This window comes from Cibotium barometz, chromosome 39 (assembly GCF_041138505.1).
Source record: "Cibotium barometz isolate CiBa-2024 chromosome 39, ASM4113850v1, whole genome shotgun sequence".
Classification (NCBI taxonomy): Eukaryota; Viridiplantae; Streptophyta; class Polypodiopsida; order Cyatheales; family Cibotiaceae; genus Cibotium; species Cibotium barometz.
This window is the reverse complement of record NC_141084.1, coordinates 11,431,235-11,451,906: the sequence shown is the minus strand read 5'-3', so window position 1 is coordinate 11,451,906 and position 20,672 is coordinate 11,431,235. Positions and strand designations below refer to the sequence as shown.

Here is a 20,672-nt window from a genome sequence, read left to right as displayed (position 1 = left end):
GTGTTGTGCAATGCGCATCATTAGATGCCGCTTTGCACGAATTGAACTTCGTATACAATAGGTTGAATGTGTGTGTGTGTGTGTGTGTGTAGGGCTTGTAGGTCCCTTCCCGTCTGTGTGAGACAAGCGTGTTAACCACATTTCACACGCCAATGACAGTTGACTTATCTTCTAAGTTTATATATGCACCCAGGGCCAAAATGGTAACACGTGGCTGTCTGTGGGCGGACAGATCATTAAGAGCAAGGACGGGATCATCACTTATTTTATTTTTAGAGAAACCCAAAACTGTCGAATGCATCTGCTACTACACCAAGGGCTGAAGTTCTACTACAGGTGTCTCCCTGCAAACCCTAAATTTTTTGAACCGTAAATTTTCCTTTCCCGATGCATCTGTTTACCTGCTAGAAACCCTCATTTTCGGTCTGCTGCAATCAGCTGCGAGGAATCGTTGAGAAACTCTCTGTTCCATTAATCACAATTCTCCGTCGAAGGAACCCTAATCTTATCATCTGAGAAACCCTGATTTTCTGTTCAACTGAGAAACCTTAACTCTACTTTGATAGCCGTATGTATGCATTTGATAGCCTGCATCAAGAAGCTCATTGTCGTTCGATTTAGAGGGGAAAAGTCCATCGAATTTGCCAGGTTTCTCTGTGATTTGAAAGCTCTGTTTTTAGGGTTTCGGAGAGTACTGTCCATGCCTCTACTGGAAGAAATTGCTGTAATCTGCTGTCTGGGAGAGGCAGCTTTGAATCTGATCATGCAGGGAACCAGGGCATTCCCCAGTTAAACATGGAATCTGAATTTCCTAATCTGCTTTGAAGGTGGTCATCGACCTCGTTATTGCAGGTTGATTGGTTCTTCATCATGGCATGTGGATGCCACAACCTGTCTTAAAGGCGTCATCAGCAGGTGATTGCAGGTTAATTGGTTTTCTTTATCAGTTAATTTATGTTACCATTAAGGTGTTAACAAGGCAATTGCAGGGTAATTGGTATCATTAATTTTCTCCTTGCAAAGGGGGCTTCAAAGGCCTGTGAAGATGAGGGAGGTTGTGGAGTTGCCAGAGAAGCTGGCCATTTTGCCATTTAGAAACCGTGTGCTGCTGCCAGGAGCGATCGTTCAAATTCGATGCACCTCCCCTGCAAGGTACTGGGCAGTTTGATGTATTTGGTGTTGCTTTTTGCGTCAACTCTCTCTCTCTCTCTCTCTCTCTCTCTCACACACACACACACACACACACACACGCACACACGTGCGTACATATACATATTTGTATGTACATATATATGTGTACACATGTGCGTGTGCACACACATTCATTTATATGTGTGTACATTATGGAGTGGATGATTTGAAGCTTTGTGAGTAGTCTCTCTTGGAGTCAAGACCACATTCGGTGTTTGTTAAGTTTGGAAAACAACCTGAACTTTCCATTGGTATATCTTTCTGCCCGTATTAACAGACATGCAGATTCCTTTTGAAGTCCTCGCCTAAGTTGTGGCGAGCTGGTCCATCCAAAGCTGTGCAATTACCCAACTAGCTACTCCATGTGTGTGTGCATGCACGCACACGTGTGTGTTTTCTTCTGGATGATTCTAGCCTTCACCTGTTGAGAAGTGAAAAAACTTAGGCTGATGGTTCATCTATGAAGGTTTGTCTACTACAGTGACATATCTTTATGCATGAACATGCACCTACTCTTCTATGCTATGCATGATGGAGTTTCTGATTTGAAGTTTTGTGAGTAGACTCTCATGGTGTCAAGATCACACACTGGGTTGTGTTGGTTTGGGAAATTACCGGAACTTTCCATTGGTATATACCCGCGCGTGTGCACACACACACACACACACGCGCGCGCGTGCGCGCGCGCGTGCATGCACACACACTCACATAGCCACATACACATTCGTTTTTATGTGTATTTGTGTATGCACAAAAAATGGAAAAGCCTCACTTAGGTTTTATGGGGGTTTTCTCAGAAATAGAGCCCCCAAGGGTAGTTGCAGATTTTCTTGCCACTGAATTATTGCAAAGGATGAAAGCATGATTGTGATGAGGTAATGTTGTCTCTCCTTTTTTCTATCGCAGTGTTAGGCTTGTTGAGCAAGAGCTGTGGCAGAAAGAGGACAAGGGATTGATTGGTGTGCTACCTGTGAGAGACACACAAACTCCGCTCCCTTCTCCGCATGTAACAGACTCAGGTATGAAGTATGCTTCTTTTGTCATGTCTTTCTTCGTATCAAGTTTCGCTAAGTTGACTTGCTAAATTATTTTCTCTGAATTTTGCTTGAAGGTGCGAATGCACTTTCGGAGGAAAGAGATGGAAAAGGAGGTGGTGGACTTGCTTCAGATTATCAAGCACCTATTGGGAAACAGGCAAACGAGCCTGTCCAGTGGCATCCAAGGTTTTTTATGAAATCCCTCTTATTGTGTCCCAAATCAATGACTGCTTTGTATGCTGAGAGGGCTGAATTCAAATTTTGTGATAATATGGTCCTGTAGTCTTATAGAAGGCATAGGTAGTCTGCTCTGAAGTCATGGAGCAAATAATTCCTCCTGGTGTGCAAGGAGTTACAAAGAATACATCTTGCTGATCAGAAACACTGCCTTACTGCTGGCCACACAGGTAGATGCTGCGAAGAAGGCAAGTTATATTTTTTTGGTCCCCAACGTTTGGCCTGTTGGAGCCAAGGTTTGTCTTTCCTACCTATTCCTACAGGTGGAATGTCAAGTTTGGATTATTTTCCTCAAGAATGAGAATAGCATTGGTTTCCTCAATCTCTACACCCCCAGCACTAGAGATTGGACCATCTTTTGGAAATGCCCTCCCACACGGCGATGTTTGGTGCCTTGGAGCAGAGTTCAACGTGATGAATGTGTCACACAACAGACACGAAGGAGAAACCTTCATTCCATTGGCTACTAGCAGCTAAAGCAGCCCTTGGGAGAAGCTCCTTCTTACAATTGAGGGACAAGACATGACAGTCGTCATGTGCATCTCATTTTTGAGTGGACATGGATCTTACTTGCAGCCCCCTCTTAAGCAAGATTAGGGGCTGTGTTTGGGCTTATAGAGGGATCTTGGGCAGCAAGACACCAGCCAGGCGCCCATGGTCAGGGCAACTGTGGACAGCCTTGGTACACCTTTTCGTATCGTGAAGGGGTAGCCAACTAGCCGACCATTCTTTAGCCACGATATAAGGGCAGTCGATATAGTATCATTAATTCAAAGGCAGTGTCTTAAGGCTCATCTTCCAAGCAGCAACCTGGTATCTGGATCCGAGAAGGTAGCAGTTCTCATGTGTACTCACATGGAGAGCAGCTGGTGAACTTTTGCATATGCATCAGTAGTCATGCATGATCATGCACGAACAAATTTAGTTGAGATTTCTGAACATCATTGTATATATTCATCGAAATTCAAAGTAGTTTAGGTCTCTTAGGTCTTTTCTATGGTGCATTTTCCGTCTTGATTAGCTGGATCCATGTTTTTGCTTAGCATTAATCATTGATTAAGTCTTCCATTGTCTACATGGACATGCATTTTACGTGTAGTCGCCTCTTAGGCAAGATCAAGGGCTGTGTTTGGGCACATGGAGGGATCTTGGGCGGTTGTGACAACAGACAACTAGGTGCCCATGGCCAGGGCAAGTGTGGACAGATTTGGCACACCTTTCATAGTTATGAAGGGGAATTGGGATCTGGGGTGGTTGTGACAGCAGACAACTAGGTGCCCATGGTCAGGGCAAGTGTGGACAGATTTGGCACATAGTTATGAAGGGGAATCCAACTAGCCGACCAGCCAGTGTCTTGAGGCGCATCTTCCAGGCAGCGATCCGGTATTTGGATCTTAGAGGATAGCGATTCTCATGTTTGTTTTCATTGGAGAGCAGCTGGTAACCTTTTGCATATGCATCTGTAGTTATGCACAATTGTGCGTGAACAGATTTTAGTTGAGGTCTTCATGTCTTCTCTACGTTTTTGCTGTCTTGATTAGCATTAATCCATTGTTTTGGTTAGTGTTAATCATCATTTAAGTCTTCCATTTGTTATCATGCATGTTACAACAGTTGATCATCTTTCGGCTTTGGCTCCATGCACGCTCCATTCCGTGAGATGATGTGCATGACTAAGGGAAGAGGTTTTTGACTTGGTTGGAGTAACTACCAGTGTGTGGGACTTTTGCCATGGGTTTGAAGGGTGAATGTGGACAACCTCATCCTTGCCATGATGTGCCTGAAGCTGCGTGTCCATTAAGCTGATGGCAGATGCCCATGGCTTGGCAAAAGAGTTAACTTGGTCTCCTCGTAGAATCTGCGAATGCCCCTCTCTTTCAGGAGATTTGTTGCATAGAAGATGAATTGCCCATCTGTTTGTGTTTAGAGGTGCTCCACTTTGTTGTTGGTGGAAGGCCAAGCCAATGCTATGTGGGTGTGCAACCCTGAGCTCTAGATCATGTCCAACACGAGCCGTCTTTCATGATATAGATCACATGCTTCCTCAAGGTAGCCAATGTAGTTGCTCATTTCATCGAGTATCCCATCCAGGTAGCTTCAGAACATTGACGTACTAGAGTCCTATGGATTCAGGTGAGCCAACCATAATAGGGGTTCGCTGGGGGTATTATTTGGAGACACAATGACCACATTGGCACACCCACGATTCCATCTGAGTAATGCTTGCTATCAAGGTGGTTGTGTGGAACAGAGATCAATATCAATTGTTTGTCTTTGATCCTCCCCAGCTCTTGATTTCCATCATGGACTTGCCCATGGCGAGTGGCCTATGTTGGAGTGCAGAGTGGAAGGTGCTGGTAGATTGTGGCTGGTACCTTTCGAGGTGCATGTGGGGGTTATCCTACTATCTATATAGGGTGGCAACTAGATTGGCTGTGAGCTGGGCTGCTATCTATGATCTTGCCAACTAGAGATGTTTTTTAATGCAAGGCTTTAGTGGATTGGATAGAAAGGTCTTTGGTTGATACATTATTGCATTTGATGGTTGTACATTGGGGAGGGAACTCAGAGCAGATGCTATGGGTGGGAGAGATGTGCAATATCATGGAAAGAAGCACTGAAATGTACTAAGAAGGAGAAATGCTAGAAACACTGAGCAATGGAGGTGAAAAACATAAGGACATAAGGTAGGATGAAAGGGAAATCAGGAAGGAAGAATGGAAAAAGAAGGGGGGAATGAGAGGTAAAAAGGAGAAAGTTGTGGGTGGAAGAGAATGCTATTCAATCAGGAGGAAATGGTGAAAGGGAGTAGGGCAGGATGAAGAGACCGCAGGGTAGGCTTATGGGTAGAGGCAGCTGTTTGTTGTGGTTGTAGGTGCTCAAAGAAGGGAAGGGGGTGCCCAGTGGGAAATCCTCATTATAATAGGTTTCAGGCTCTTGGGTCACTCTTTCCGAGGAGGGACCAACTGTTGAGGTGTCAACACCCATTAGATTTGCAGTGTTTGGGTCTATATCGAACCAAACCATTCTTGTGCATCTCAATGGCAAAAAGGGTGGACCAGTTTCAAGGATTGTGTGCATGAGAGAGGGTTTGGAAAGGGGAAAAGGGAGAGGGGTGGGCGGGGTGCAGGTTAAATGTCATGCTTTCCCAGGGCTAATCTCTGAAAGGCAGCAGATAAACAGAAGAATTAGGGCATGAGCAGGGCACAGGAGAGGGGTGCATGAGAGAGGGTTTTGAAAGGGGGAAAGGGAGAGGGGTGGGCGGGCTGCAGGTTAGATGCCATGCTCATCCCAGGGCTAATCTAGGCAGCAGATATACAGAAGAATTAGGGCATGAGTAGGGCACAGGAGGACCCCATAAGGCATCCTGAGGACGCACGAACAGGTCAGCAGGGCACTGTAGGTGCTACTGGGCTGGTCAGCAGCAAGGACAATATTTTAAGTATTTTTTAAGTCTTTTTCTGCTTGCCGATAGCAGTCAGCGAGCATATGGGGGTGTCCCAAGGCCTGTGTAAAGGCTCAGCCAAGAACCTTTTCATTCATCTCAGTCCTTTTGGGATGGATCATAGATTAGGACTTTTGGAGTCCAAGACTACCTTTTCAAGGGCATGCCTATGGCTGCCAGAGTTATGTACCTTTTTGTACTATATGAATATACTGAAAATACAACTTTCTCTCTCCTCTCCATCTCATTTTGCATCGAGGTGTTCGTATGAAAGGTGTTTAGGGCTGAAAGAAGACACAATGCTTCTGTGCACGTGACATTGGTATCAAAGCTTGAGGTTCAGCAATGCTAAACACTGATGGTGTCCCAAATGAAGGTGCACAGTCCAAGGAGAGTAACACGAGACAGGGAAGAATTTTCCAGGAGGTTGGTTGGTGGTGTTCCACAACACCCAAGGGGAATAGCAGCCCTGTGAGTCGGATGCCACTTGGGCCATACCAAGAAAGGCTTTTAGGAAAACGGTTCCAGGTTTTTAGGAAAACGGTCCCAAGGGGTGGAGTGAGGGTGCTAGACTCAATACTCAGGAAAAGAAGAGATGGGGCAAGGGGACAAAGTGGAACAGATGTACAGATCTTCATCAGATTTGGAGTGGATTTAGAGACCTAAGGCAAGGTTTTTAGTGAAAAGGTTGCTAGGAAGGGAAGGATGACAAGTTGGGGAGTCCATGTGGAGACAAAGAGATGATGACAATCATCTAGGGTCAGAAGTTGGAATCCCGTCTCATCAAGTTTAGCAGAAGAGGATGTCATGTGCATGCCCATGGGCATGCTCATTCCAGGGATAATCTCTGAAAGGCAATAGATAAACATAAGAATTAGGGCATGAACAGGGCACAAGAGGATCCCAGAAGGCATCTTGAGGATGCAAGAATAGGTCGGCAGGGCACTGGAGGTGCTACTGGGCTGTTCGGTAGCAAGGAGTATATTTTGTTGGACATGTCATCTCCAGCCCATTTTACTCCATTTTATGCCACTTTTTATCTAGATATTTATCTGATGTAATTAGGGATTTTTCCCATATTTTTCAGCTATTTTATATCTTAGTTTTAGGCATTTTTAGGCCTTTTACTATTTGTCCAAATTAGTAGCTTTTTTGCTATTGCTGACTATATGTATATAAGCATGGACATAAGTCATTCATAATTCATTCAATATTTGAGTTCTTGGCTCAAGTGTTGGATCATTCTTGGCTGTCTACTTTCTCTTGTTTGATCTCTACTTGCTTCCGCTTCATATTCACATATTCTCACATGGTGTCAGAGCACCTGTGCTTCTACAAATCAGCAAGAGGACTTTCAGCCTTTGTTTTTTTCCCCACATCTTGCGTTTTCTTCTCCGTACCTCTCTTGGCGGCTGCGTTTTGGAGATCTCCTGCAAGCACACATGAATGCCTCTCTATGCACTGATTCTGGGCTATTTTCAGCCTCTTTCCTTCATCTTAACCAACCCTAATTTGTGCTTTTTTTTTTCCGCAGCCTCTTTTTTTGCATTTTTTCATTCCCAGCCCTCCCCGCCGCCCCCTCTCCCCTCGTTCTCTTCAAAGGAGGCCCTTCTAGCCACTGTACTTGCTGTACTAGTCACTGTACATGTTGTACCAGCATTTGTACTTGCTGTACCAGCCACCGTATTGATTGTACTATCTGTTGTACCAGCCATTATACCGGCTATACCAGCCATTGTACCTATTGTACCGGCTGAATGGAGAGTTGTACTTACGGTACCAGCTCTATTGCATGAAGACCCGTGGTTTTTGGGAAAGAATCAGTACTCACACGGAGGTATATGGATTATATTGTTGGCTCGGCATTTCTACAGCCTATGTTTCGGCTTGGTTGCCTTGTGTTGGGCTGTGTTATGGCATTTGTATATGGATAATCCGGCATCTCCGGTGGGGAGAGTAAGGCCCTCAAAGCTTGTACATTATATTATTTCCTTGGGTAATAAAATACTCCAAGGGGGGGGTCGGCCCATTCTGGCCTCTATGCGGTGTCACACGTGCAAGCTCCATTTTCAGCATTTGTGGATGTTTTATCGCTTTTATGTTTTATACAAAGTGATGATGGATATGTGTTAAGGCTGTGGCTATGTTTAAATGTTTTAATATGCATTGATGGTATCAACAAGTGTGTCAAAGGCCCTAGTCCCCCGGGCACTCGCCGCCGCGAGTTTCAAAAGTCCCCCAATCAAACCTCTTTATCTACCAACCAAACTCAAAAATCCTCTTCCACCAAGGAGACTGTCTTCATTGGTATAGAGGAGCTTCCCTTTGACTCTCTCTGTTCACGTCTTACGAATTGGGTGGTTGATAGTGGGTGTACTACTCACATGACTCCTAATAGGATCATTTTTCATGACATTCGTCCTAGCTCTTCGACGGTGTCCATTGGTGATGCTTCCAACTTGGAGGCCTCTTCGGTTGGTGATGTGCGACTTGACTCTTCCTCGGGCCAGCCTTCTACCATTCGGGATGTGCTTCATGTTCCCAAGCTCTCCAACAATCTCCTCTCAATTTTTCGGATTGCGGAGAAAGGATATGGTGTCTACTTCGACCATTTTGTCCTTGAGATCATTGACACCAACACCTTGCAGGTTGTTGCCACACGTATCTAGGAAGGTGGTCTTTATCGGTTGAAGGACTTTGGTGGCTCTTTGACCGAGTTCCAATCTCATCTGTTGCAACTTCTTCATAGCTATCATGCCTTGGTAGCTCATGTGGATATGGATTTGTGGCATGCTCGCTTCGGGCATCTGAATTAGACTTCTTTGCAACTGTTGTCTTCTTAGTAGATGGTCGAGGGTCTTCCACCACTGAAACCCTCCCACTCTACGTGTGTGGCTTATCTTCATGGCAAGCAACACTAAGATGCCTTTCCTCACACGAGGCTACTCATCGGGCTTCTCATATTCTGGAGCTCATTTATATGGACCCGTGTGGCCCCATGCGGACTACTACCCTAGAAGGAGCCAGACACTTCATGCTTATTATTAATGATTATCACGCAGAGTTTGGGAACAACATGTGTACTAGAGAAGTACACCATCTGGGTCCTCCTGAGCCGAAGAGCCCTGGGAGCCCTAGAAGTGGTACTAGAATCTGTATCACTGTTGTGTGTCGTGTCTTTGCCCTTTCTCTGAGATGACGCCCTGTCCTTGGTCTTGTCCTTCTTCTTGGACAAACAATCCTTGGACAGATGTCCTCTTTTCCCACAAGAGAAGCAACAACTCCGACCTTTCTTCTGAACTGAGGAAAGTGCTTGGTCAGAACTGTTGACTGACACCTTCAACTTACCTTGTGAGATGAGGATGGACTTTTCCTCCAAAAGTAGCTAAGATCATCAAATTCCAATTGAGTGGATGTGACCTAGCATCGCAAAGATTGAGAAATCACATCATAGTCCGGGGGAAGCTTGGTGAGGATAAGGGCAGCCATCCGAGAAGAGGACAAAAGAAGCAGCACCCATAGCTAGTAACTGGTCATGGATAACCTTGGCCTTCATGAGAAACGACTGCATGGAACTGCCTTCAGGGAAAATAACAAACCGTAGAGCTGCCCTTGCAAGGTATCTGTCCTCGTCGACGAATCTCGAGCAAAGAGATCCTCCAATTTAGACCATACTTGATGAGCACTGGTGAGAGTTTGCACGGCCGGTAAGACCTCCTCTGTGATGGTCTGCACAAGCACCGAATGCACCTTCGAGTCCCAATTCTCCCAGTCTTGTAATTCCACAACAAATTCATCCTCCTGATCCTGAGAGGAACACTGAGCAACGCTCCTGGGCGGGCACACCCACAACAAAAGCCCTTAGTGAGATAATGTACAAACAGGAGATGACTGCTAACACCCCACATAATTGATCATATCAGCAAAGCCCAAACACTGGACATCCCGAGTTTGATTCACCAATCAAACTGGTGTCCAAATGCATAGGAAGATCCAGTGAGAATCTATCTTTGCATTTATTTAAGGATACCTTGTTGTTCAGGGAGCCATCTCCCCCCTCTTCTAAAGAGTTGACCGCGATTGAAAAGCTTCCAAGTAGGCATCCAGAATCTGAGGATAATCTTTTAATGTTTGTTCATTGAACCATTTAGCATTCCTAGTGGGATAGTTGCTATACTTCACTAGATAGCGTTGCTGTAAACGGCCTTTAGGGAGCCTCTTTTCCTTATGAAAGAGAATTTGCTCAAGTTGGAGAATCTCTTTCATTTCCAGTCCTCCTCCATAGGTTCAATAGGCTCTGGTCCCATATACTTTCGAAGTAGGCTCATATGAAAAGCATTATGGATCTTCCAACAATCTGAGAGAGCCAATCTGAATGCAACTTCATTAATCTTTTGGGTGACTTTGAAAGGGCCATAATACCTGTTGGCAAGCTTAGGAGTAGCGCCCTCCTTGCTAGGCCTTTTACAAAGTCTGGCCTTATCAAATTTTAACAATGCCCAATCTCTTTTTTTGAGATCCATGTGTAGTCTATTTGTAGCCTTTTTATGCTTTCCTTGGGACTTTTGAATGGCTGTCCGTACTTTTGCAAAAGCATCCTAAAAATCACATACATATTCATTTGCTGCAAAGATTTCATCTTTTGTACGCAAAATGGGGGGCAAGACTACTTTGCCATAAATAACCTCAAATGGTGCTTTGCCCGTAGAAGAGTGTATGGTATTGTTGTAGGCAAATTCTACCAAGGGTAAAAACTTTTCCCACATGCTCTTTTGCTCGGCAACATAGCATTTAAGCAAATCAAGTATGGCTGAATTTGCAGCTTCACTCTGTCCTTCCGTCTCGGGGTGGAAAGTTGACGAGAAGTTAAGTTTGGTGCCCATATTGTCAAAGAGAGCCCTCCAAAACAAGCTAGTAGTCCTGGGATCTCTATCACCCACAATGGACTTAGGCATTCCATGATGCTTAAAGATCTGTGAGAGAAAAAGTTTAACCATGTGGTCTGGTTTAATAGTCTTCTTCACTCATAAACACCCATATGTTTCTCAGCACCTTGCAAAAGTTTGCTCTCATAGACTTGCATGTCCCTCTTGATTGAGGACATCTCCAATATATTCTCTCGATGCATCACATTCAACTGAAAAAGGCTTATGTAAATCAGGCACAATAAGTACGGGTCTTGTTGCAATGGCATTCTTAAGTGCTATAAAAGCATTGGACTATGCTTCTTTCCAAATAAATGTAGCCTTCTTGATCTCAGAAAGCAAAAACTCTCTCTTCTTAGCATTTATGAAGAGTTGGTGTTTCCTTAATTCTTCAAACACAATGGTCAAGTGTTTGATATATTCTTGCTCATTTTGGGAGAACACTAGGATATCATAAAGAAATGTGCGAGTGAATTTGTGATGTTCTCTAAAGATGTGATCCATAAGCCTGTGAAATGTAGCTGGAGCATTGGTGAGACCAAAAGGCATGACCAAATACTCATAAAGCCCAAATGAAGTACAAAAAACAATCTTATGCACCTCCCGAGGTGCAACTCTGACTTGATGATAGGAAAACGGTTCTTAATGGTTATTTTATTAAGAGCCTTGTAATCAACACATCCTGAAAGAGCCATCCTTTTTTTGAGTAAGGAGAACAAGAGAGCAATAGGGAGATGAACTAGGTCTAATAAGACCCTTTTCTAAGAGTTCATTCACTTGTGTCATGATCTATTCCTGTTGGCTAGCATTGACTCTGTAAGCCGGCTTGTTGGGAGGAGAACTGCTAGGTATGAGATCAATGATATGATCTTCAGGTCTAGGGGGTGGCATGCTAGCCGGTAGAGACTAAGCACAGCAATCACTAAACCCACAAAGAAAATTCAGCCTGCTTTCATCTAGAGCATCCACATGTACATTATTATGCTGCACAACATCATGAACAAAAATCAAGTATGAGGAAATACTCTTTTTCATTGCTTTATTTATCTGTATATGTGGTACAAGTGGAATAGTGTCCCCAGCTAATCAAGCATCAATAGTATGCTTCTTATGTTTGTAAGTTATCACTATCTTTTTATTCTTATAATCCGGCTTTGGATTCAAACGTGCATGCTAAGGCATTGCTTATAACACATCACATCCCTGCAATGGAGTAATCAAAAAGTCCTCATGGTCCACATAACCCTGTATATGAATATGAAGTTTCCCAATCACAGGGGTGACCGTTACGGTCTTGTTTGCAAATGCGGAAGATGCATTAATCTCTATTCCCATATCATCCATGCTAAGGCCCAAAGAAGGAGCCATCTGAGATGAGATGAAAATTTCTGTAGAGCAATTGTCAAACATGAAGAGGGCAGGCTGATCGTTGAGCTGACCCCATGCAACTGGAACATGAGAAGTCTTGCCTTGTACATCCGGTATAGTATTAACTTTGATGGGGAGAAACTTGAATTAGGGTTAGGTTAGAGTATTCATGGGAGACATACACAGAGAAGCAAGGGAGAGAGAGAGAGAGAGTTGTGGGGATAAGTCAACTCATGAAAAGCATGAGTGTGTGACTCCCCTATCACACATGTATATTGCACTAGTACACATAGTGCACTTAGTACATTAAAAGTACTAAGTGTACTATGTACTATAACTTATGGGCTTGTACACACTATAAGGGTGGGCATAACGCCTTTACCCCAACAACCTCCCACTTAAAGGCAAAGTGCCCTTAAGGAAAGGAAAAGAAAAAATCAGCATGTACATGATAATATACAAGGCCATATCAAGGCTGAAAATGGCCTCATCCAATGCCCATCAAGTGTCTGCAATGAGCAAACCGCTCCGGAGGCAAACTCTTCGTCAACAGATCAGCCGGGTTGTCATCCGTGTGAATCTTAACAAGCTGAATTTGCTTGTTCTCTATCACCTCTCTGATGAAGTGATACTTCACATCCACATGCTTCGTCTTTGCATGAAAGACAGGGTTCTTTGCCAACTGGATGGCACTCTGACTGTCACAATGCAACAATGGAATATCCCCTGTATAACCCAAATCAACCACTAACCGAGATAGCCATAATGCCTCCTTGCAAGCCTCTGTGGCTGCAATATACTCGGCCTCTGTAGTAGATAAGGCAGTGCACTTCTGCATCCTGGATATCCATGACACAGCACCTCCTGTGAATGTAAATACATAACCGGTAGTAGACTTCCGGTTATCTGGATGACCGGCATAATCCGAATCCGTGTAACCATGCACTAATGCATCCTGTTTGCCAAAGCAAATGCACAAATCCTGTGTGCCCTTCAGGTATCTCATGACACCTTTCACTGCTTCCCAATGCTTCTTGCCAGGGTTGGCCATGTATCTAGAAACCACTCCCACTGCAAATGCAATGTCCGGCCTAGTAGCAACCATGGCATACATGAGACTGCCACAAGCTGAAGCATACGGAATCTTGGCCATATCAGCCCTGTCTCTATCCGACTGTGGGCTGTCCATAGCACTGAGTTTCACATATGGAGGCAAAGGAGTACTAGCTTTCTTCCCCCCGTCCATATTGAACCTCTGCAAGACTTTGCCAATGTATTCCTTCTGAGACAAATACAACACATGCTGATTTCTGTCCCGAAGTATCCGCATACCCAAAATGTGATTTGCATCACCCAAATCCTTCATATCAAAGGTCTCGTGCAGCCTCTTCTTCAAGGCATCCATCTCTTTACGAGATTTCCCGGCAATCAACATATCATCAACATACAAAATGAGAATCAAGAGACTGCCATCCAAAGCTTTCTTGGTGTACAAGCAGTGATCTATGTCACTTCTCCTGAATTTCTGAGTTTTCATGAATGTATCAAATTTATGATACCATTCTCTTGGTGCCTGTTTGAGCCCATAAAGACTCTTTTTCAGCTTGCATACAAGCTTCTCCTTTCCACTCAGTGCATAACCCTCTGGCTGCTGCATATATATCTCCTCATGGAGATCACCGTGAAGAAAAGCAGTCTTCACATCCATCTGAATCAAGTCCAGATCATCATGCGCAACCAAAGCCAACACAGCTCTAAGTGTGGTCATTTTGACCACTGGAGAGAAGATCTCCTCAAAGTCCACACCATATTCCTGCTTGAAGCCCTTAGCCACTAACCTGGCTTTGTATCTTGGCTTTGCATCTGGTGCAACTTTGAGCCTGTATACCCACTTGCATGGCAAAACCTTCTTGCCTGCAGGCAAATGCACCAACTTCCAAGTTCCATTTTTATGCAGAGAATCCATCTCTGACTTCATGGCACGCTCCCATAGAGCTTTGTCTGCCCTCTGTAAAGCCTCTTTGTAACATGAGGGCTCCCCACAATCAGTAAGCATCAAATAGTCAACCCCTGGAACAAACCTGTCAGGGGCTCTGGAGGGTCTAGTGGACCTCCGTACCCAATGACCATCATTTGCAGGTTGCTGTCCAGCCTGCATATCACCCATTGGTGGCTCCTGTTCCATGCCATAAGGCTGAAAAATCATGCCCGGTATATCCTCCAACTGTGGTATATCCATAGGGATATCTTCTGCCATCTCTGGCTGTCCATTTGGACCATTTTCAGCACCATTTAAGGGCTGGTTTTCCTGCTGTAATGGCTGATTTACAGCCCTTTGTTGTTGTCCATGATGTCCATCGTCATCAAAGATGACTCTGCCAGGCTCCTGTTGCCTTGCAGGCTCCTTATACATGCATGTTTCATCAAAGATGACATCATTGTTGCGTATGATCTTTCTATTTATGGGATCCCAAAGTCTATACCCCATTTCACCTCTGTCACCATATCCTAGGAATATGCATTTGTGAGACTTAGGATCAAGTTTGGTGCGCATTTCCCTGCGTATGTGCACGTACGCAACGCAACCAAACACTCTCAAGTGCTTGTATGACGGAGGCTTCCCTGTCCATACTTCTTCTGGCACTTTCCCACCAAGCCTCGTGTTAGGTGACCTGTTTATAAGGTGTACGGCTGTCATAACAGCTTCAGCCCAAAAACCATGAGGTAATGCAGCATGTGACAACATAGAACGGACCTTCTCCTGAATGGTCCTGTTCATCCTCTCTGCTGTCCCGTTTTGTGGAGGATCATAAGGAGTAGAGAGCTCCCTCTTGATGCCTTTAGCATCACAAAAGTCCTGAAACTGTTTGGACATGTACTCTCCACCATTGTCGGAACGCAAAGCCTTCAGTGTTTTGCCAGTTTGATTCTCAACAAGAGCAACAAACTTCTCAAACACTGAGAATGTATCACTCTTCAAACGAAGAGGATAAACCCACACCTTGCGTGTGGCATCATCAATGAAAGACACAAAATATTTTGCCCCTCCCAAAGAAAGCTGAGGCATCTCACATACATCTGTATGCACAAGCTCTAACTGAGCATCTTTCTGTCCAAGAGCTTTCTTGTGGGGGCACTGTAGTTGCCTACCATATATACAATGCTCACAAAACTGAAAACTTGAAAACTTTAGAGAAGGCAAGTAACCCAAACGAGACAATTGCTCCATTCCCTTGACACTCATGTGTCCCAACCGGCTATGCCACATAGAAATTTCCGGCAGCTCGGTTGCATTTACATTAGCATGGTGACAAACACCTGCATGCATGAAGTAAAGAGTGTCCACCTTAGAGCCTCTGGCAACAACCAGTGAGCCCTTACTAATCTTCCACTTTCCACTACCAAATGTGGTAACATAATCAGCATCATCAAGCTGTCCAGTAGAAAGCAGATTCTTCTTGATCTCAGGCACATGCCTGACATCATGGAGCATAAGCTGTGAGCCATCTGAAAATACAAGCCTCACATCACCTCTGCCAAGAATTTTGCATGCATGGTTATCACCCAAATAAACCACTCCTTCATTGCCAGCAGTGTACCTGACAAACAAGTCTCTGCAACCTGTGACATGAAAGGAGGCACCTGAATCAATGATCCATGAGTGCATACCATGACCACCTGTAAGAAGTGAATGGGCATCAAGTGAAGACGTAAAGAGGACCTCATCCTCACTGCCACCTGCATGTGACACATTGATTTCTTCGATCTTGACTCCACTTTTGCCCTTTGGCTTTACATCTTTGGCTTCATCCTTCTCTTTGTCTTTGCCTTTTCCCTTTTCCTTTTGATCATTTTTCCATTTGTAGCATTGCTTTTTGATGTGTCCCTTCTTGCCACAATAATGGCATTCCAAATCCTTTTTCGAGCGAGATTTGCTCCTTCCCCTTTCTTGGCTTTTCCCCCTTTGTTGGGATCTCCCACGTGCATTCATTGCATTAGACTTGCCAACAGAGTTGTTTTTCCTGTTCATCTCTTCTTGAAGAAGAGCACCCTCAACATCTGCATATGACAGCATAGCATGCGAATTGCTAGTGGCTGTCCTAAATGTGTCCCAACTCTCTGGCAAAGTGCATAACAAAAAGGTAGCTTTGAACTCATCGTCCATCGCCAACTTTTGATTGATGACCTGGCTGACAATACCATTAAACTCATTGAGATGGGCTGTCATAGATGCCCCTTCCTTCATCTGAAGGCCTATGAGTTTCTTCAACCAATACACTTTGCTTGAGGCACTTTGTTGGGCATACAAGTCCTGCAATCTCTGCCACATTCCCCAAGCTGTCTTCTCTTCACGAATGCTGAAAAGTAATGAGTCTGACACAGACAACATGATAGTAGATCTTGCCAGCTCATCCATATCTTCCCACTCTTCAGCCGTAAGAGAAGCGGGCATCACACCCCTTTCTTTGATAGGCTTGTGCTGCTTTTTCTGAAGCAACACATTGTAGCACTGGGTTTGCCAAATGTCATAATTCTGCGAGCCTTCAAGCTTCTTGATGTGAAGCAATGAAGAGCTCTCGCCTGTGGTTGCCATAGCAATATGCAACCTTTAATGCTTGACTCCCTGCAAATGTGCAAACACTGCACCCAAGATGTGCAAACACTGCACCCAAAGCACACAAAGTGCTCACAAATGTTCTCCCAAGTGTTATCTCCCACTGCGGAAGCAAGAATGCAACTTTTCTCCCACTTTTTGTGATGAAAACACCAAAATCTGGTTGCTGCAGATTTTGGACAGCACCTTAAATGTGCTCTTTTGCCTCTCCAAAGTACTGTACAGCAGTACTAAGCGCTCACCAATGATGTACCAAACCTGTACCGGCAATTTTAGCAGCTGAAATTGAGCCTTTTGATCACTCAAAACAATGTACAGCCATGCCAAAACATGCACAAAGCTGTGTCAAATCTGTACCAGCAGGTACAGTAGCAATAAATGCTCTCCTGGCTGTCCAAATGAGTGAAAATCAGATTTTTACAGTCTCGAACACTGCATAAAACAGTTCCGAACAGAAATTGGGCAAAAGCCCCTTGACTGCAAGCTGATTTCTGAGGATTCAAGGCATAAATGTCTTGCCTGCTGCTTTGCCAAGCTCAACAAGCATACAAACTTGAAAAGCCCTTTGATTTGAGATCAATTTCTGATCATACATGGTACATTGACGCACGTAAAGGCATCCAGAGTGTTCACGATGCTTCCCCCTGGCCACATATACATCAAATACATGAAAGCCCCTTGATTTACAGGCACATTGAGTGCTTGTAAGGCATCAGCACATTAACCACAGCATCAAATGCGATTGCCTGCATGCAAATCAACTCAATCGGCACAAAAGCCCCTTGATTTGCACTGCAATTTGCTGCGATTTTGCCCAAATGTGCGATTTTTCACGTCATACAGCATGTATGAGTGCTTAATTGCACAATTACATCAAAAGCCCCAAATTTCGACATCCAATTTCCTGCAAATTGATCCTGATTGTGACCAATGTCACCCAATTTTGCCAATTTTGCTCAAAAAATTGAGCAATTGGGCACCTGTATCTGCTCAATTGATTACTGTACTTGCTCAATTGCAAATCCCAAAAAAAAATTGAAGCAGAATACCTTGTATTTTTTTGATTTACTCTGATTTGCAGGCGGGTTGTTGAATTTGGTGCTGCTGCAGAAAGATATTGATGCTGCTTCACTGCCTGCCAAGACAGTGCTCACAAATGGCCACCAACATTGGATTGAAAGTGAGCTCCTCTGCGAGAGCTTGCAATTCTGCCAGCAAATGAGCTACCTTTTCTTCTTCCAAGCCTTTTGTGTCCTTAAGCTCCAACACAGGTGGCTCACGTGGATGGGGAAGAACGTTGAATCACGGTGCAGTCACCTCCAAGAGCACGTTGTTGTTTCGTAGGAGTCGCAGCCTTCTCTTGTTTCGCCTAGCGCCTGCTGCCTACCGTGTAGCGCTATAGTAGCCAACGCCGCCTTCGCTTAGTGCTCGCTGACGTATTCGCTGTCTCCGCCTACTGCTGACGCCCGCCTGTGGTGCTGCCTTCGCTACACTCGCCTAGCGCCTATACGCCCAGCGCTAATGCGCTTTGCTCACACGCTTCCGCTGCTGGGCAGTCTATCCTCTTCGTCAGTCTTCGCTTGGCTGCTGGGCAGCTGGGGCAGCCCACGCTGATAGCTGGGCAGCAGTGGAGCCAGCCCACGCCTACTGGCTGGGCAGAGACCAGAAAAGATACAGCAGGCGAACTAGCATAAATTCAGCAGGCGACCAGCATCAATACGACCAGAACAGAATGAGAACCAGCAAAAGGGCAAACAATTCTTGATGAGAGGGAGGGGAATCGGTGACCAAGGCTCTGATACCAGTTGATGGGGAGAAACTTGAATTAGGGTTAGGTTAGAGTATTCATGGGAGACATACACAGAGAAGCAAGGGAGAGAGAGAGAGAGAGTTGTGGGGATAAGTCAACTCATGAAAAGCATGAGTGTGTGACTCCCCTATCACACATGTATATTGCACTAGTACACATAGTGCACTTAGTACATTAAAAGTACTAAGTGTACTATGTACTATAACTTATGGGCTTGTACACACTATAAGGGTGGGCATAACGCCTTTACCCCAACAAACTTGCGGCTTCTTTTCCTTCTCACTTTTCCATTTGGGGCAATGCCTAAGCACATGCTCTTTACTGCCACACTTGAAACATTTGCCCTCCTTCATATGTTCAATTTTGTCTTGCCTAGAGAGGTCGAGATTGTCCCTTTTTTCCTTCTTTTTAGGGGGCTGATCTGATTTAGCATTTGCAGCCCTCTTTTGCCCCTTTTGCATCACGAAATTCGTGTTTCTTTTGCTGTCCGGACTTGTGCAATTTCAGACCAGCTTTATGGTCCTTACCCAAACATGCATTTATCCTCTCTGTGAGGTGCTTCACATGCACTTTTTCAACTGCCATGGCCCATGGCTGAAGCAAATACCCATTGAAAATTAGCACAAGGGTAGAGGTGTAAGCTGTCTAGAATGATAGGTTGTAAGCCAGCTTCAAAATTTCTCAGCTTCTCTACCTCAGAGTAGAAAAGGTAAGACTTTCCAAAAGCGTGATGGTATGATTGCACCTTTTCATGCTCTTTTTGCCCAAGTGAATCCCACTCCTTAATGATATCTCTCTCCATATGGGGAGGTAAAGAATGTCTCTTTAAAATCTTTCCAAGTCTTCGGTGCAATGCCCAAAAGCTTTTTGGCTAACCACCAAGAGCTAGTAGTTCCCTTAAGATGATGGTCCACTTGTCGAAGCTTTGATTTCTCCTGTATAGTCTTGTTCCAAAAAGGCTATCTCAAATTGAGATATAAAAGCCAATGCCTTAAATCCCCATTATAATCATCAAATTTTACCCGTTTATTTAAGGAAAGGTGAGGTGGTTTTGGGAAAGGATGCCAACCCTGAATTTGTGATACCTCTTAGTGATAAGCAAGGAAGTGGGGCTGCCCGGACAGCTCAGACACATGCACAAGAGGACACTCACACTCTATCAGTGCATTCACCAGCACCATGGGTGGTACCTTTGCCTAGATCTCTTTTTGGTGGACTTCGTGGAGGCATGCAAATGTAGGAAGAGAGTCATGGTGACTCCGCAGCCCAAAGCCTATGCAGGAAAGCCTATGCATGGAATCCCAAAAGCCACATTTATGCAAGATAAAGGCAAGCTGCATAATGTAATTGTTAAGAATAACAAAGGGCAAATGCGTGGTGGTGATGCAGTGCTTAATGCTGCAGGCAAAGGGAAAAGAAAGCAGGATGTATGTATTATGGAAGATACCATATCCGAGGACTCCACCCCTCAGCATCAAGGGAGTGTAGAGTTTAAAACAGGAAAGGGTTAGGTCCCTGGGGTTTACCTGCAATTGAGTTGCAAAATCCACAAATGAAGAAGACTCTTGCTCTGCATGAGAAGTGTCAAGAGCTTGTTTACCTTTTTCAACCCGTCTAGCTTCCGAATCAGCTTTGCTCTTCTCAAGCTTCTCTTCTTCCATGCAAAGCCGAGTTTGAAGTTCCTTCACTTCCTTCTCTTTTAGTCTAAGGGCTTCCCCAGGGTCAAGTTCCAACTGAACCGTTAGGCGTCTCCCTTGAGAAGTACTCACATGAAAGGGTAAACGGTCATCCATCTTCAATTAGCAACCTTAATGTGGAGCTATCCCTTGAAACTGGATTAGTATTCCACCAGGGTATGAGCGAGGAAACTGGGCTTTGATACCAATGACACTGAGGCGGGTGGTACAATCCAAATTCCCAGGAATATTAAACTTCACAATAAAGATACTAAGTACAGGTAGCTTTACCAGTTACAATCACACCTCGGTTTCATTAGAAAGGGGGGGGGGATTGAGGATCGTTTTATGCAATTCTATCATTAGGG

General features: G+C 44.6%; 1 protein-coding gene across 2 annotated transcripts in view; it reads left to right on the top strand.

Annotated features, from left to right (window-relative positions):
- The first annotated feature begins 246 nt into the window (after nucleotides 1-246).
- LON2 (lon protease 2) overlaps nucleotides 247-20,672 on the top strand; it is a 45,332-nt gene continuing 24,906 nt past the window's right edge. The window contains exons 1-4 of one of the 2 annotated variants that reach the window (XM_086778299.1): nucleotides 247-915; nucleotides 990-1,152; nucleotides 2,098-2,210; nucleotides 2,303-2,414. In XM_086778299.1, coding sequence (XP_086634425.1) covers nucleotides 1,046-1,152; nucleotides 2,098-2,210; nucleotides 2,303-2,414 — 332 coding nt within the window. In that variant the 5' untranslated portion in view covers nucleotides 247-915; nucleotides 990-1,045. The remainder of the gene's footprint in view (nucleotides 916-989; nucleotides 1,153-2,097; nucleotides 2,211-2,302; nucleotides 2,415-20,672) is intronic. The other variant, XM_086778300.1, reaches the window with a different exon arrangement.